Here is a 13,844-nt window from a genome sequence, read left to right on the forward strand (position 1 = left end):
AGGTCTGGTATTTTCTTCGCAACATTTGGCAGAGCATTTCCAACTCCTTGACACAATCAGCAATTTTGCTTCTGACAACAGTAGCATGGGAGTCTTAGGGACCCAGAGAAGGAACTACAATAGAGGGACAAGCCTGAACTCCTAAATTTAGTGTAGTTTATACAGTGAATATTAACATTTAATTATAGGTATACACACCCCAGTGACAGCTGGATATCAGCAGCACAGCTCACGAGCCATTGGGGTTTATAGCTTCCTCTGACTAGCATGTAAAGCCGAAACTGACCACATAAGGACAAAGAAATTGACCGAACAAAGACATTCCAGGGGAAGATCTTCCCCCTCACACATCCCCCATGTTTCAGCCAACTTTATCGGGTGGTGTCTGCTACATATTTTCAGTTCCTGAATACAAATCCCTAGATAGAGAACCTATTTCTCCTCCCCCCCCTCCGCCCAAGAAAAACAAGTACTACCACCAGTTTCTCATCTTTCATCATTCTAAAATCATTTGGATAATGACTACAATAAGTCTCACTGTGGCTTTTAGAAGTGATATGTAGCCTAGGAAAAAGTTCTCAAGGGTGCTTAAGTGACTGACACTTAAATCCCATTGACAGTCAAGAGGATTGAGGCTACATCTACACTACGGGGGGGGGGTAGATTTAAGATACGCAGATTCAGCTACGCGAATAGCATAGCTGAATTCGACGTATCGCAGCCGACTTACCCCGCTGTAGGGACGGCGGCAAAATCGACCTCTGCGGCTTCCCGTCGACGGCGCTTACTCCCACCTCCGCTGGTGGAGTAAGAGCGTCTATTCGGGGATTGATTGTTGCGTCCCAACGGGACGTGATAAATCGATCCCCGAGAAGTCGATTTCTACCCGCTGATTCAGGCGGGTAGTGTAGACCTAGCCTTAGGTTCCTGGTACTCAAGTAGTTTTTTAAAAAGGGGAGTTAAGTGCTTTTAAAAATTGTACCCTTCGTTGCTACTTGGATTTTTCCCCTCCCCAGAACTGATGTAGGCTGTACCTTATCCTTGCTTATCATAGACCCAGACTCTGCAGTCTGCGCTCCAGATCCCTGCATTGTGTGACTTCCCTACTTCCTGCAAGGTGCTTTAGAACTATAAACAGAGCTCCAGCAGAAGTCCCACCCTCAATTTGTGGAAGAATAAGGTCACAAACTAGCCCTGTTCACATAAAAGCCTTTCAGCAGAGAGCTGATTGAAGAGTTTTGAATGAGTAAACCAAGGAATGAATACTTACTAGCAGTGTCATTGCTGTAATCCCATGCCTCAACAAGCAACGTATAGGATCGCTGCAAAACAAAAAAAATATTAGTACTGTACCTCAAATAGCAGCTTTCAAAAAAGCAAACATTTTTAAATTAAATAAAAATCAAATTGCCATCTCACTTGAGACTGTATCCATTGAAAACCTAAATAGGCAACAGATTATACTCGAGACAAACATGATCCTCTTGTAACCTCTTAAGTCACCTTATCCAGTCTGACTGAGACCTTTCACCTTGAATTGCTCATCTTGGTCATCACTAATGCATCTTATGTACTTAACCAGGAAGTACAGCTTTTGACACGATGCTGTAAGTTAGAATTTAGCGAGTTTGGCAAAAGTGCACACCGGGGGGGAGGGAAGGGGGGGAAGAGAATAATCAGCTGCTTGAAGAGAGTTTTAGTGACAAAACTTCTGCTTTGTATTTTGTTTTAGATCCCGACATTTTTTCCATCCTGAAAGCAAGGGGTGTTGCAAAGATTATTCTGCTTGGCCTTGGCAGTGCAATCTCTAGAGGGCTTTGCTTTTCAGCACCCCTTTGAAAGCTTTGTCTGCACTAGGCCGTCACTGCTCCCACAAGTATCAGGTAACTAAGGCAAGAACTGATGAATCTCGGAAGCGGGTGGGGAGGGAGAGGCTCTGTCAAAGAAAGCCTCGGATCATACTATTTGGAAGAATTAGGGAAGCGGGAGAAGTAGTACACACCTATGTGTCACATTTATAGACATACTAATCTGCCAATCAGGTCTCCAGCATTCCCATAATAATGATCAGCAGCTCCACTAACCAAAGAGACTGCTTCAGGCTGGAAATATGCCAGATCCTACAGCTAAACTCCTTTTATCGTCAAACCTGACTCAGGAACAAAAGTCATTAGAACTTTCCCCACCTTTATTAGGCTATGTTCTAGCCCGATTCTGTATCCCCCGTCCTTCCCAATCCAGTCATGCTACCAAAAGTGTCTAGGCTTAGATACAAATTTTTAAAGAGTCAAAGGGTTAAGAATTTAGAAAAAAAGGAAACAGAGGTGGTGTGTTTGACTTAGTCAGATGTCAGTCTAACCATTTGGAGGGAGGGTGTGTGAAAAACAATGATCCATAAGTTAGAATCTTGTGCAAGAGAAGTTGAGAGTCATGTGGGTTTTTTTCTCACACCGACTTCTATTCTCGCCAGCAGTACATATCAGTCCATTTGTAAAGGGAGTCGCATGTAGCAATTAAATACTGTGTTACCAGAAACAAAACCCCGTTTATAAAAGGCTATAGCTGCAAGGTGTATGCATCAAGCAGACTTCAAAACCCCTCCCGGCCTCCCCTCCCCCCAAAAAGTCAAAGCCAACTAATTTCTCACGACTGGACACAGCATGCAGCCTTTGAATTGGGGGAAAAAAAAAATCTCGTTTGTGATGGACACTAGCTTGGAATCTAGCCTAAATACGTTTCATATTCAAAGCAGACTCAGATTCCATTTCGTTCACTGATAACTGTGGGAAAATGCTTTGAAAAAGCAAGCAAAACTGGGCAAGCCAAGACATGTGCCCCACCTTCCCAGCAAAGTATAGATCGGCCCTAACCATTTTTGGTTAATATTTCATCAATAAAGTTACACATTATTTGTTACTATTCTGGGAAAAGCCTGGCAACTTGGAGGAAATGCTCTGAAACAGCTTTAGGAGGCTTTCCCACACAAGTCAGAGGTAAAAATTCCTGAGACATAATTAAATGTGCATTTCATTTCACTTGTGGCAGGGCTACCGTCACCTCTCCGCCTCTGTTTAATTACAACACTGCCAAACCCAAAACAGGGAGCCTGACATGTTACAGCAAGCTTGCAAAAATATTATGCTACAACTGAGAATAAATTATGACAACAACTTGCACTATTTCAATAAAATTAAGGATGTTTTCCTTTTGGCCTTGCATAATTGTTTCGAAAGATGTTCTGTCTAAACACATAGCAACAGTCCCTGCTTAATCCTTAGGCTTGTTTACCAACACAATCCACCCTCGAGGAAAGGAAAGGCAGAATCCCTGCTTTAAGAGCTACTGTTGCCACATACCTGTGTAACCAATTTTCAAACAAACCACAGGGCTTCATTTAAAACAACACTTAACAGGGCAAGCTCCTCCCTCCAAAAAAAAAAAAAAAAAATACAATAAAAATCTACCTTTGCAAGTATTTTTACAGAAATTTGTTGTAGCTAAAGACAGCCACATTTTATGATTGGAAGAGAAATGTCATTTCATCCACTTGGTTGTGCCCTCCCTGACAAAGTGAAAAATTTGTGCTCAAGGAAGTTTATCAGCTAGATTTTTTCTTTTTTAACTTTCAAAAAACAAAGCTTGTAAACCCCCTAAGATGCTATCAGATGATTGCAATAATCTAACCATCCCATGATAAGGAATTTCTCTGCAAAGACTACAGTGTTGAGATGTTAGACTATTTTAAAAGGTGCCCATCATCCCCACTTTACAGATCAACAGTTAAGATATCTCAGGAATGACTACTTACAGCAGGGAGGTTTAATTTTTCCCATGCCCACAACTGACCTCTGCACATCTTTGAATAAATATACATCCAGACAAGAATTCCACATCATGCACCTTATTCCATCAAAGCAAGGTACCAGGCAGCAAATCAGCAGTGAACTATGATGGAGTCACACCCAATTAGCCACTATAAATCTGATTTTGACCAGAAGGCAAAGATTCAAGCCAGCTTTGCTCTCATGCTAGAAAGGAACTTCAAGCCACTAGTTTGCAGAATGTTCACACACTCATGGTTTAATCAAAACCAAGAACATGTTACAAATACACCATCACGGTCACATCTGAACGAGTTTACCAAAGCTAGGAGATGGTTAAAATAGCTGGGCTTATGGTAGGTAGTATAGGGAGCACGAAATACATTTGTGGAGGTTAGATAGCGAAGTGAAACCAAAGAGTGTTGAGAACCGTAAGGGCAGTTCTAAGCCAACAATCACCATATTTATTCCTGATCTGTAGAGGACAGAACCCATGAAGAACTTTCATGGCCCTTTAAATCTGTCCCTGGTGGTCACTTGTGAGGGTGTGACAGGATAACGCTGCCTCTTCAGATTATTCAGTGTTTTAAGTCACAGCCAGAATGGATGCATAATCCAGGACGGGTTTAAAAAGCAGAGAAAGCTTTGGAAGAAATAGGTGTCAATGTTTTCACAGGGGACTAAATTTTAAGGGCCAAAACTGAGACGGCTTAAAGAGGCCAGATTTTCAAAAGGCAGGTGCTGAGGACTGGTAGGGAGTTTGGGGGGGGGGGTCATTAGACCCTTTGGGATCTTGATCCCCACATGAAGAATAGTGATCCAACCGGACAGAGCAGCAGAGGAACGTCCTTGTCGTTTGGGAAGGGATATCCCCCCTTTGGGGGTTGCGACTCCTGTCCTAGAAAGTTAACCACCCAAGACACCTGCCAATTCAGTGTTTCGCATGCTTCACGACGAGCAGCGGGAAGTCCGATTTGACTTTTGTACATGCTTCTCTTCTGTCAAACAGGGAAATCAGGTTAACCACAGCAATGCTCAACCTGTGCCCTGACAGCCACATGTGGAGACAAGCCTGACTTGCAACTCCCCTCTCGCTCTGCCTGGGTCTCAGGCAGCGTGCCAGTCCCTACGCACTCCACGCTGGAACAGGAGACAGTGAGCTGAGAGCCGCAGCAACTCCGCCCATTAGCTAGAAGGGGGCGTGGCAGGGAAGAAAAATGAGGAACACTTTAAAACCTCCAGGGGGTGGAGGGGGAGAGCGAGACAGACAGACAGAGCCCAGAACAGATTTACAGCTAGCCACAATACCACTTCCTCAGATTGCTCAGCAAGGTTCTCACTGTGGTGCCACATCACCACATGACGACACGGAGTCGAGACAACACCACACGAACACCTGATCACATCGGGGCCATCCCGTTAGTTCCTGCTCCATCTGTTGACAGAGCAGCTCTTCAAAGCTGAAGATTACTGGTTTGGACATATTTACTGGATGGCCCCTTCAGCAGGAGAAGGAAGAGGAGAGAGACTTGTCTCCTTTGTTGAACACAAGGTAGCTTGCAAGCTGCTCGCTGGGCCTTCCTACATAAAACATAACCCTACAAGTTTTACTCTGTGTACCCAAATTGGAAGCCACTCCGGTTTTGTTTATACAGGCAGTAACCTCACCTCCCATAGGCCCTGGCTTTCAAGAACTTCAAAGGTTACATTAACACACTCCGCACACAGGGCAGTACATCTGAGGACCAATCACAATGTGCCCATGTGATCACACACTTCACTCTTGATAGAGCAACTTTTTGCCCCGTCTCCTCTCTGCTGAGAGAGGTAAAAACACTTGATTGCCCCATTAAGAATGGGCCATGCAAACAAATGTAGCTACATTAGCAGCTGCCAGGAGCCTCTCTCTGACAGCACAAGCCAAACCAGTCAAGAACTTCTGATACAGCTGTCGTCCTCCTGCCAAACGATGAAGGACACAAAATTACCGCTCTCCGAACTCTATGTGCTGCATCCAATAAGCCAGGCTGATCTCTGATCTGGCAAGCCTGCTGGAATAATGAGTATCCTGTGAATACATAATGTGCTGAAGTTGCCATTGTGTGAAGTCAGTCCATGGTTTGTCTGGGAGCCGAACTCCGCTGAGTCTACTGCTGCTTCCTGTTGCTTGTCCTGTATTAGCATTATTTTTGGATAGGCCCCATTATGTCCTGTAATCCTCACTGCAGTCAGTATGGCCACGCTATTGTTCTTGGTTAATATTAGCAGGCAATGCCTCCGTCTGGGTGGCCGGACTACAATGTATTCTAATCACAGCACTAGAATGCACTAACCAAACAATGCGCCAGAAAAAGATCTTTAAAAAACTATGGCATCTCAATTTTAACAGACTTCAGTTTGGGGGGCAGCAGGGGGGGAAATCTCAGCGGCAGGGGGCAGAATATTACAATAGCATTTTAATCAGTGCCTTATCTGATTACAAGGTTATTTTTTCACAAAGCTCTCACTTGTCACCAAAAAGACCCAGTAAGTAGGCCAAGATGTCAATGGTCACTTTAAACCCTCCCCAATAAGATTACCCACTATTCTTGTCCTTCTCCCTACCTGTTTAAAGCATCCCAGTGATAATTAAATGCACCAGTTACAAAAGGGTGGCAAGGTTAATAGAGAAAATACCTAGTAGCCAGCCAAGCAAAACAGTCAGGTTCACACAGAGCAAGCCTGAACAAGAGGCCTTTCTACTTATTACCCAAGTGCATAAAAACTGGGCTGAGCTGGTAAAAGACTCAATGTTTGACTAGTTACAAGCCACTTTAACCACCTCTATCCACATTTTACAGTTTCTTCGGGATACTACAACAGTAATGAGTGTAATTGATGCTGTTGGGCAGTGACCACAGAATCACGAGTTCCATGCAGTAACAAGACACTAACACCACTCAGTTTTCTTTCGACAGCTTTCCCCATCTATAAGATGCATGTAGGTTACTGGTTTAGTGGCATTTTCTAAAAGCCCCTCAATGCCAGTGATTCTATACGAAGTGTGAATTCAGGGGTTTTAAGACCAACGCTGTTCCCAGTTTGTTTGTTTTTCTTAAAGTGTATTAAAGAACTGTAGCTGAATCCCACAGGTGCCATAGGATTTTTAGGCCTGAGCCTAGGAAAACTGCATCTCGTTTTTATTAAAAACTAATTTCTAGTTGAGAGACAAAATAGCAGCATCTCATGTAATGAACTGCATCAGTTTTAATATCAAGAAGAATTACCGTTCTTGCACTCTAATCTTCAGTCCATAATAAAATAAAGGGACATAAGGGTCTAATTAACCTGAGGAAAGCTAACCCAAAAGGTATCAAGTCTTATGCAATACAAAGTCAGGCATCCAGCTACACAAGTTATGAGATGACCGTGCCGAATGTATGCTATCTAAAGAAGCTTCCATATACGCTTTAAGGAGGGCTACCCTGGGCCCAATTCAGCTCCCACTGAAGTCAGCTAGAGCAAGCCTTGATTTAAATCAACAAACTAAAAACCTGCATACAAAACATAATTAGTGGGACTGATTTACTTATGGACAGCTCCAGCTATAGGCACTATAATAAAATGGATTCAAATTGAAGGTGAAATCCAAAACTGGATTGGAACACAAGAGTCCCTAAAGAAGGGATAGATTAGGAGTGGAAGAGGTACCTTTTTCAAAAAACACATCACTCCTCTACAGTCCTAGGAAAGTTTGAATTTGGATGCCAGTTATGTTCCAGAATGTCATTTAATACACACACTCCATTTTGGATAACAGTGCCCATTCAAACCATGGCACTCAGATGGGGGAAAAGCATGGTTTACCAATAATTCAAGTGGTACACATGTTCCAACGTGGATATGTTCTTCTTCCCTGGACAGGGGCACTACCTAAAATTAGGGATGTTGGTATTACACACATCTGTTAAAACCTATAACCAGAAAAAAAAAAAGGCTTTATATTTCTGGCTAGTGGCTACAAGAAGAAAATATGTAATGCCAGTCCAGAGAGTTTCTTTCACATCTTCAGGAACAGGCATAAGTTTTGCTGATAAAAAGACTTTTCTTAGCCAAAGGGTGAAATAAACATAGGAAATCCAAAACTTTTGTTTAAGTTTTGCAGTGAAGCAGTTTAGAGGTTTTTGCACCTCAGATTCTTGGTGCCTTGGCACAATTGTGCCAACATTAAATGATTACAAGGATCACAATTTAATTTTTCAGGATAAACACGCAGTTTGAAATCTGAGCTATGGGCACCATAGAGGAGGCCAACTTTGACCTGCCTCATGTTTACAACCTCAATGAACCCCAAGGTATCTCTTTGCATAAACACAATCAGTGCGGAACTTTGTTTGCTGAATGAATGCAGGGCTCCTTTAAAGCATGAGAAGCCATGAGATTTTGCAGTCCTTATAACTGATTCCAAGTTAATCCTTTCGGATTTTGACTGACCATTTATGACAGCAGAATTATACTCAACCTGCAAAGACAAACTTCAACGCAAGGAACATGGACAGATTTGGTTTGAAATTTCCCTACAGGTTTAATGGATGTACAAAGTTCTGAAGGAAGTTCCCGGTACCTTAAAATGAATTGTGCATTTAGCTAAAAGTATAGTTGTATTTTTAAAGAGGAATTACAATTTGCGCATTCTTTGGCTTACGGCTGCAGGTGCAGCTTTCTGGATGTACTCTTTATTTCCTTCATACTGGTCCGTTGCCCTGTTGCCTAGCAACTTATTCAAGCCTCCAATCACTTAAATGAATTTACAGCCCACTATCTTCACTCCCATTACTCACAAGGGTACAGATCAAAACCTACACAACAGCCAATCACACCATGTTCTTAGAAGGCGAGTTCCAGCACTTCAGATCTATGTTCATTTTAGGAACGGAGTCTAAGAATTAAAGTGATCAGTGCAAACTTGGATTTTCTTTTTTTTTTTTTTTAAACCCTGCCTGGTGCATAAAAATCTTTACAGATCTAAAAATGTCTTAAAACTATTTTCAACACAAGGCACAAAGAAGCAGTTTGGCATGGGAAAAAAAAGATGTCAAAAAAAAAGTGTAGTCAAGGCAACAAGGCTTCCTGATGTTACTCACTAAAGCAAGAATGTCCCAGAAAAGCCCTTCCTCAAACAGAAAGATAACAGAACTGATGCATATTCAGAGGCGACTATGAATTGCCAATTGGCAATATGATTAACGCTTAGCTCTGCCTTCTGTTAACCATCAATGCAATTCTCAATCTGGTGGATATAAGTCAAATCTGTATCTGACAAATTGTTACAAGACAAACTTTTGTCCTCACGCTTAAGATTGGGAGAAAATAGTGTTTTAAAGTAAGCATAAATGTAGTAATTGAATTGAGTAGGGCCAAAGTTTCCATTTCAGAGTCACATTAGCACCACATTAAAAGTGATTCAATATTCTGTTCCTATCTTAAAAAAACGTAGGGTCTCTTGAAATAGTTTGCATACCTAATTTTAGTCCAAACAAGAGCTTTGCCACATTAAGTATTCCTTTGTTCAAATGCTTTAAGAATCACAATGGCTAGTAGTAACCACCATTTCCCCATGGAAGGGAAAGCAGGTTGGATAAGCGAACAAGTAGGTGATCACTTCAGTCATAGAACGGCTTGTTTTCTGTGGAGGGTCTGAAACAATTCATTAGAGTTCTCGCATAGGAGTCAGCACTTCTAACCTCACACCATCGAAAAGACTTGAGAGGAGATGGTGCAAAGATGGTTTTCTACTATACTTGGATTCCCCGGCTTGATTAGATCCAGCTAACAGGACAATAGAAGCAATTCTTTCACTAAGTGGAGACCAGCTAATACATGCAGTCAGGGTGCTGGTTGTTTAATGCCTTCATCTTTTGCACATCTGTGAACAAGTTACTAATGATCTTAAAAATTCAACACATTTAAGGGTTTTTTTTTTTGTTTTTTTTAAAAAGGAAAGATAAAAGCCACCCTAGATGAACCAGACCTTTGTGAAAATGTCAGAGCCCAGAGCAGGAACACCACAGCCCCAGCAGTACTTCAAATACCACAGATTTTTACAAAACCCTTGATCCTTTCAATGGCATATTTGAAAGGAGATAAAACTGATCTATTTTAAAAAGTAGAGCTTACACTTCCAACACAGTTGTGCAAACTATACTATTGTACTTTGTAATGCTTCAAAACATGGGCTTGGGTTTATCCCTGCAGCCTTCAGTTCTTGGGAGAGAAACAAAAATCCCCAACCTGACACTCTCTAAAGCAGGGGTTCGGGACCCCTCAGGGGGGGGTCACAAGATTATTACATGGGGGGGGTCGCAAGCCATCAGCCTCCACCCCAAACCCCGCTTTGCATCCAGCATTTATAATGGTGTTAAATACATAAACTAGTGTTTTTAATTTATAGGGGGGGGGTCACACTCAAGGCTTGCTCTGTGAAAGGGGTCACCAGTACAAAAGTTTGAGAACCACTGCACTAAAGGCAGGTAGGAGGCAACACGGGCATTTTCAGAACGCAGGGCTGGCTGCCAGCTTTGAGATTATGGAGTCAGTGCCTGCACTACAATTGGGGGGAGGAAGAAGGGGGAGGGACTGAGATGGTGATCCAGGGACTCCTTTGGTTCTTATCCCATGAGGAAGGGCCAAGCTTGGGAGAGGGTGGAAAGCTTACATAGGCTTCAGTCTTACCAGTAAGGGTAGGGGTTGGGGATGGGAAAGGACACTCCCTCCTCTCCCAGGCCCGCAGACAGTTAAGAGCACTTTACTTTCTTTCCTTGCCCAAGGTCAGACTCCTAAAGCCATATTAAGGCATCTAGGTTAGAATGGCCTAACTTTGAGCAAGGCTTACCACTCAGCTGGCCCAGTGAAGCTATGCTTTCCCAGCACCTGGGGGGGAGGGGGAGAGTTAAAGGGATCTAGGGTTTTTTTTTGGGGGGGGGGGGCCGCGGTGGAGAAGTCTAAATGTAAGCACCCAGCTTTGAAAATCTTAGCCAGTTTAGGAGACCCTAACAGAGCTGGAGTATACACATTACAGTTACATAGCAAGAGGAAGGGTATTGTATAGACAGCTGTTGTACTCCAAGCAGTGGTTTCATGACCCATTTGGAGAACGGACTATATTCAGGGCTTAAGTTCGGCCGGAGTTGTCCGGAGCAAAGTTCCAGTATGTATTTTCAACCCCCCTGGAGTTTTCAGAATCATAGCGTGGGTGAAGGGGGGGGTTCATGGGGAGCTCTGGGAAACACTGAGAATTTAAGCCCTGATCGTATTAAAGCTTCCCAGTAAGAGCCAACATGATTGTGGTCAAACCCACTTAAACATGTGCATTGCACCATCAGAACTGAAGTCAGCCCCCTCCCCACTCTCTGCACCCAGGCTTTGCCAGAGGTCTAACAGCACAGTTCTAGCAAAGCACATGGCCCTGAGCCCCACCTCCTTGTGGTCTCTGCCCTGCCACTGAGTTTGCAAACACAGCTGTTGGGGGAGGGAGGGGTGCTGGGAACCCAGGAACATGGAGCCAACTCTCCAGCGGTGGAAGGGAAGCGAGGGGGGAGAAGAGAGTCCAATGAACCAAGGTGGAAAGTTAAGCCCCGGCTCTTTTCTTTATTTAGCTTCCGGAGTCTGCAAGTGCTTTGAAGCCCGTAACAAGATTCCCTGGGAAGTTGGCAGCTAGTTTGCAAATAAGCAGCAGCAGCTTCCATCAACACCAAGGCCTGCAATGAGATTCCCCTTGGGGAAAGCAGGTAGCTTCCCCAAACACTCCCAGGGAAAGGAGCCAGGCATGACACGCACTGTTCATAGGGGATCACTGGACAGCCCCCGGCCCGCCACTCTCTTGGCTGTGGCACAAGCCTTAAGTGGCAAAGGGGGAAAAAAAAGTGAACTTCTGACCTTATAACTCTTAAGAGCCTTATTGGTGCTGTAAAGTGCAGCGAGCCTGGGTTTGCTCCCTTGACCCGGCTAGACCTGGCTCGGATTTATAAGGCACTAACAGGGTCGGGTTAGGGGGCTCCCTTTCCTCTTTGTAGACAGGCTCCACTCCCCTCCACTAGGACCCCACAATGACTTCACAAGACCCCCACGCCCATATGACAACTCGGAGAAACAGGTTTCCCCATGCAGAGCACCTTGGAGCACCCCTCCCCCGCAGCATGAGATTGACTCACCGGCCAGGCAAAGCTGAACGGGAGAACAATCCGGTTCCTTTCGTTATTCCGGTTGTATTTTAAATTAAAGGTATTCCCTCCGATGACGGGCGTAGATCCGGAGCCGAAGCTGCAAGGGCCGCCAGCAGAGACCCGGGATTGATACTCCTTCAGGCAAACTTTAAAATACGTATCACACTCGTCTTTCGTGCACTTCCTATCTCCTGGGTTTCGGGGGCCATCGCAGCAATTCCCATTTTGCAACTCGCCATTGACGTTTTGCATGGATAAGATCTCCAGTTCGAAGTGTCCGGACGCTCGAGTCACCTGTTCAGCCCAAGACAGGGAGGGAGAGAAAGTGGTCACCGGCTGTGACAAGGGAGCGCAGGCACGGGGGATTCAGTCCCAAACGGAGGGGGGTTTAAGCGAGTTACGGACACTGCGAAGCGCCACACTTGCATCTCCCAGATACTCAGGAGGGCATGAAACCAGAGCCCCATCGCCAACGCCTGCCAGGGGCACCGCAAAGGAAACCCCTCGGGGAACCAGAGCACCAGCTTGAAAGTCGGTGGGAGGCCAATTAAGGGGGGGGGGGGGTATCAGCGCTGTAAAATAGGGATCTCAAAACCAGGTGCTAAGATTTTAAAACGCAGCCAGCATTGATCAGCGCGGGTGCACGGAAGCCTTGAGGAAAGATTGCAATGAACGTGGTTAAGCAAAACATCTTCAGGGGTGACTGGTGCCCATTAAGGGGCTTTTTTTAATCAAAACGGGGAAAGGAGCAGCAATTAAATGTTGCTAAAGGCCGGATCCCCCACCCCACAAGCTAGGATTCAATCTCACGAAATGAGTCCCAAACACCTTGTCCGCAGCACTCGCATATGGGTTAAGGATTTTTAGGTTGGTTGGTTGGCACCGAAGTGGCGCCTGCAGAAAGGGCGCGTTTCGGGGCGACCTGGGGACCCCGCAGGAATCGCTGGAGGAAGGTCCCCCCCCTGCCCACCCCGGTGCAAAGCCTGGCGAAAGCCGGGGGCTGGCCCGTGCAGCCGCAGCTCCAGCCCCCCGGGCGCTGGCGCTCACGTACCTTTCCCCGCAGACATAGCAAGGCGAGGAGGAGAGGGGCGAGGGCGGGTCGCCTGGGTAAGGGCATGCCGCCTCCTTGCACGCTGCCGCTGCTCGCGCCGAGACCGCTGCTCCTGCCGCCTGCTCCCGACTCTAATATACTCCCCCGATTGGAGCATGCACGAGTGGAAAACAACACCACTTTTCACCGGCTCCTCAATAGCGCCCCGATCTCCAATGCAAAGCAGCCCGGCCTCCTTTTATTCGGCCTCGGCCGCCCTCGCCTTTCTTTTCTTTTCTTTTTTTATTGCGATTACTCGGAGCCTTTTCTTCCTTTCAAATCACTTGCCACCGCTCGCTCAGGGCAGCACAATGAGCCCCCCTCCCCCCCCGAGAGACGCACAGGGACACATGCGACGCGCACAGAGAGAGGGAGCTGGAAGCCCGTCTGGGAGCCCCGCCGCTGCCTGCCTGCTTCATCTATCCCGCGGCAGCAGGAGGGGAAGCCGCAGCCGGCGCATGCGTCTCTATTAATATGCATGAGGAGGGTGGAGGGGAAGGGGGGGGAAAGTGGCACCGCCTGGTTCCCTGGAGGGAGGGGGGGAGGGGAGCGTGACAGCAGCAGGGGTGGGGCGGGAGCTTTGCAGCAGGTGAGCGCAATGGCAGGCAGGTACGGGGCGGAGATACGGATTAGCCGGCCACGAAGAATAGCTTCATGCAGCGGGCCCGTGTGAACGGCGCTTGCAGCCAGCCGAGGGGTCTCTTGCAGGAGGGGGGCAGTCAAAGCCCCAGG

General features: G+C 45.8%; 1 protein-coding gene across 1 annotated transcript in view; it reads right to left on the reverse strand.

Moving 5' to 3' along the window:
- JAG1 (jagged canonical Notch ligand 1) overlaps nucleotides 1-13,554 on the reverse strand; it is a 37,259-nt gene extending 23,705 nt beyond the window's left edge. The window contains exons 1-3 of the mRNA XM_054022773.1: nucleotides 13,074-13,554; nucleotides 12,011-12,316; nucleotides 1,271-1,322 (exon numbers count right to left, since the gene is read on the reverse strand). Of these exons, the coding sequence (XP_053878748.1) occupies nucleotides 1,271-1,322; nucleotides 12,011-12,316; nucleotides 13,074-13,139 (424 nt within the window). The 5' untranslated portion in view covers nucleotides 13,140-13,554. The remainder of the gene's footprint in view (nucleotides 1-1,270; nucleotides 1,323-12,010; nucleotides 12,317-13,073) is intronic.
- Between the last annotated feature and the right edge of the window lie 290 nt (nucleotides 13,555-13,844).

The sequence above is a fragment of the Malaclemys terrapin genome, chromosome 3 (genome assembly GCF_027887155.1).
Source record: "Malaclemys terrapin pileata isolate rMalTer1 chromosome 3, rMalTer1.hap1, whole genome shotgun sequence".
Taxonomy (NCBI): Eukaryota; Metazoa; Chordata; order Testudines; family Emydidae; genus Malaclemys; species Malaclemys terrapin.